This window comes from Gekko japonicus, unplaced genomic scaffold (genome assembly GCF_001447785.1).
Source record: "Gekko japonicus isolate JY-2015 unplaced genomic scaffold, Gekko_japonicus_V1.1 scaffold336, whole genome shotgun sequence".
NCBI lineage: Eukaryota > Metazoa > Chordata > Lepidosauria > Squamata > Gekkonidae > Gekko > Gekko japonicus.
The window spans coordinates 862,672-866,723 of NW_015172014.1; the positions used below are offsets into that span (position 1 = coordinate 862,672).

At 61.8% G+C, this 4,052-nt stretch overlaps 1 protein-coding gene across 1 annotated transcript in view; it reads left to right on the forward strand.

The window, feature by feature from the left end:
* The window catches only part of FGF11 (fibroblast growth factor 11), a 13,123-nt gene that overhangs the window by 2,494 nt on the left and 6,577 nt on the right, over positions 1-4,052 (forward strand). The window contains exon 3 of the mRNA XM_015420313.1: positions 578-681. Coding sequence (XP_015275799.1) covers positions 578-681 — 104 coding nt within the window. The remainder of the gene's footprint in view (positions 1-577; positions 682-4,052) is intronic.

Sequence of the window (4,052 nt, forward strand, 5' to 3'; positions counted from 1 at the left end):
CCCCCCCCCCCCGCGCGCCAGCTGGCCAGCATACCAAGCAGGCCTTTCCATTTAGCAGCGTTTATCGGAAGCCTCCCCTGGGGACAGGGTGGCCACCTGCGCTTCCCGTCAGAGGCGCAGCACCTGGGGAGGGTTTCCGGGGGAACCCCCGACCCTCCTGTGGGCACCAGGTTCCCACCTTCATCCCCCTCACCCTCCAACTGGGAGGGGAGCCCAATGACCCCCCTCCTGCCTGCACATCCCTCTACAAGCAGCCAGGGATCCTGGCTCCCTTCTCACCCAGTTGCTCAGATCCAGTTTGGCACTCCTGCCTGCCGCAGGGCGGATCCAGGACGCAATGCCCGCCACTGCCAATGGTCCTGCAGGGCACCAGCACCCACCCACCCCACACACACACAGCGCTGCCCCAAAGAGAGGCTGGTGTGGCTTGGCCGGAGGACCGGTCCAGGGGGGCTGCCAGCGACCAACCCCTCCTCCAGAGCCCCCCGGCGCCCTCCACACTCCCCGGTGCCCCCCTCTCTCTGCTCCCTGGCGCGTGGCCTGCCTCCCGTCTCAGCTCTCCTTTCTCTGCCAACAGCTCTCTTCAACCTGATCCCGGTGGGGCTCCGCGTGGTCGCCATCCAGAGCACGAAGTCGGGGCAGTACGTGGCCATGAACGCCGAAGGCTACCTCTATACCTCCGTGAGTTTCCCCGCCTCCGTTCGCCCCGGGTGCCGGTTGGGGCCAGTGTTCCCGCAAAGCTGAGTGAGTGTGAGCCAGCTCATGGTTTTCTAGCCTCCGGCTCACACGTTTTCGCCTTCGCTCAGGAAGGATGGGGCTCCAGAGCAAACTGATTGATGCAGCGGCCAAATTTTATTTATTTTATTTATTGATTGATTTCGATTTACTATCCCGCCCTAACCCCTGGGGGGTCTCTGGGCGGCTTACAGAAGGTGCTAATCACATTTTTACAGAATCTAACCTAGGGCCACAGACGTATATATAGGGGTGGTGACTACCCTACCAGGCACCCTTTTTCTTGCGGCGGATCTTCGGTCGTTGTCTTGTTCTTGCGGGAGGTCATCAGCGGCATCCTTTCCGGTGCTGGTCTTTGAGGTTCCTTCTTCCGGCTGTAGCGATTCCATTTCCGGGCCAGGACCACTCGCACTTCCGCGCATGCCCCGCTGCGGCCTCTGTCCCGATGAGGCTCCGGCCTGCTGCGTTGCTCTGCCTCCGCGCCAGTTGGTCCGGCCTCCTTCACTCGCTCGCTCCTTGCCTCGCCAGCCACCATTTTTCTCCGCCGCCACCACTCGCCGCTCACCGTTCGCCGCCGCAACACAGGGACGGGTGCCCCCCTGCTCTAGTAGCAGGTACCCATTAGTCTAATCGCCCTTTAACGGGCTTTCAAGCCGCTGGGTGGGCGGGAGCTGGGACATAGGGTCGGGTGCTCACCCCGGCCGCGGTGGGGCTCGAACAGCCAAAGCTGTTCGACCAGATGTACATGCAGGCATCCCTTACCACCTGCGATCACCTGATCACAACTTTAAGGCCAGTCGCTCACCGAGTAGGATTTTTGCTCACAAGACTCCACAACGTAGAGGGAGCCTTGGTTGGGACTCGTTGAGAACTGGGGTGGCTGAGGGAAGGCTGGCCCTCACAAGCGCTGCCCCGGCAGGCCGGGAACGGCTTGGCCGAGGGTGTCTGCCCCAGGTGCCACTGCTGGGGACACAGGAGCCCAGCCGGGACAAACCAGTGGCATCCCGAGGGAGGGACCCACCTCGCCAGGTCCCTGGAAATCGTGTCTCTGCCTTGGAGAGCAGCAAACCTTGGGGTGTTTCCTTTGGGAGCCAGTTTGGGGTCGTGGTTAGGAGCGCGGATGCTAATCTGGGAGAACTGAGTTCGAGTCCCCCCTCCTCCACATGCAGCTGCTGGTGTGACCTTGGGTCAGTCACATGTTCTCTCAGAGCTGTTCTCTCAAGAGCAGTTCTGGAGAGAGCTCTCTCAGCCCCACCTCCCTCACAGGGTGTCTGTTGTGGGGAGGGGAAGGGAGATTGTAGGCCACTCTGAGACTCCTTCAGGTAGGGAAGGGCCATGGGATATAAATCCAATCTCTTCTCTCCCCTCTTCTCTTTTGTGGGTCTCCCTGCCAGCAGGATCTGGCCTCACTGACAGGCAGTGTTCTCTCTAAGCTGAGTTAATGTGAGCTGGCTCACAGTTCTTTAGCCTCCGGTTGACACATTTTTGTCTTGGCTCAGGAAGGAGGACTCCAGAGCAAACTAATGTATGCAGTAGCCGAATCACTCGCTCACCACTTTCATGCCGGTCGCTCACAAGGTAGAATTTCTGCTCCACAGCTTAGAGGGAGCATTGCTGGCAGGGGGAGGGGGATGATAGAGAGAGCCCCTGGGGACACTCAGCCCCCGGACAGCCGCTGGGCAGAGTCAGTGCCGAGGTCTTGCCGCAGTCTTCCCGACAGCCCTGTGGGGGAGGCCGGCGGCCCGCTCCCCGTGCTCCAGAGAGGCTGTCGTCGTCGAAAGGCTGCAGGGCCCCCCTCAGTGGATTGGTGACTGACATCGGAACGGGCCCACCCCAGCCGGGCTCAGTCTCTGCTCCGTTCTCTCCAGCGCCACACACATCCTCCACCTCCCCCTGCCCCAACTTTGAGCTGCAATTAGAAACTGCCCTGGTTAACGAGGCCTCCCCAGGGAGAATTCCCTGACCCCAATCCAGAAGGGAACTCGGCTCTGAGCAGTACCCTCTCCTCCTTTCCTCCTCCTCCGCCGCCTTCTCTCCGTAAATCCTTCCAGGGAGGCCCTTCCGGTCTCCGCAAGCAGCCTTTTGCGACCTGCCCTGTGCCGGGTGCGGGAAGGACTGGAGAAGGTTCCAGCGAGCTCCGGAGGGGAGGGGAGGGGAGAGGTGTGGGTCCCCTGGGGTGCCCTCCACGCTCGGATTGAGGCATCCAAACTCTCTCCGTGTGAAAATTGATTTATTCCGTACGTGTCTCCTCTTGTCCTTCCTCCAATGCCCTCGGGATTCCTTCCCCTCCGTTCTACGGGAGGCCCAGCAGAGGGAGAGGAAGGCACCAGGCAGAGAGACGGAAGGAGCGAGCGAGTGGCCCAGCGTCACCTTGCGGGCGGAGATTCAAACCCGGACCGTTGCCCACCTCCCTCGGTCCCACTCTGGCCCTCCGGTCCTGGACAATCCACGGCAGTCTTGTTCCCAGTAGAAGGCCTCTGCGCCAAGAAGAGCACCGCCATGTTTTCTCTTGGGCCTCCGTGTCTTCTCTTTGGTCCCAGAAGCCCGACCCCCTCCGTGCCCTGGGCAGAGTGGCAGGAGAGGGCGGCTGGGTGACGGCCTGCCCTTGGCCCCTTGGGTGGCACGCGGCGGGGTGGGGGTGGGGGTGGGGGGAGACAGTGCAGAGGGAGCTGGAGAAACCCTTTGTCCTCTGCACAGAGAGGTGACCCCGGTCCGGCAGGAGGGCTGCGGAATGGTTGGCGGCAGAGGAGTTTCCCCCCCAGGAAGATGATGGCTGTCAGGGACAGCCAGGGTGGCCGAAGATGAGGCGCAGCACATTTGCTTGTGTGTGTGTGTGTGTGTGTGTGTGTGAGAGAGAGAGGGGGGGGGGAGGAGGGAGGGATCCACAGATGAGACAGCAGATAGGGGAAAGGGGGGGGGGATGAACAGAGGACAGGAAAGTAGATGCAGGAGGACCAGCTGATGCTTGTCGGGGCTCAGCCCCAGAACCTGCCGTAAGAACCTCAGAAGAGCCCTGCGATAGGGTAAAGTGGGGGAGGATGAACAGAGGACAGGAAAGTAGGTGCAGGAGGACCAGCTGATGCTTCTTGGGGCTCAGCCCCAGAACCTGCCTTAAGAACCTCAGAAGAGCCCTGCTGGGTCAGGCCAGGGAGGGTCCATCCAGTCCAGCCTCCCGTCTCACACAGGGGCCAGCCAGTCCCTCTGGAGGGCCAGCAACAGGGCAGAGAGGCCGAGGCCTTCCCCTGAGAAGGACACCAGAAGCGCCCTGCGCTGGGCCAGACCAGGGAGGGTCCCTCCAGTCCAGCCTCCCGCCTCAC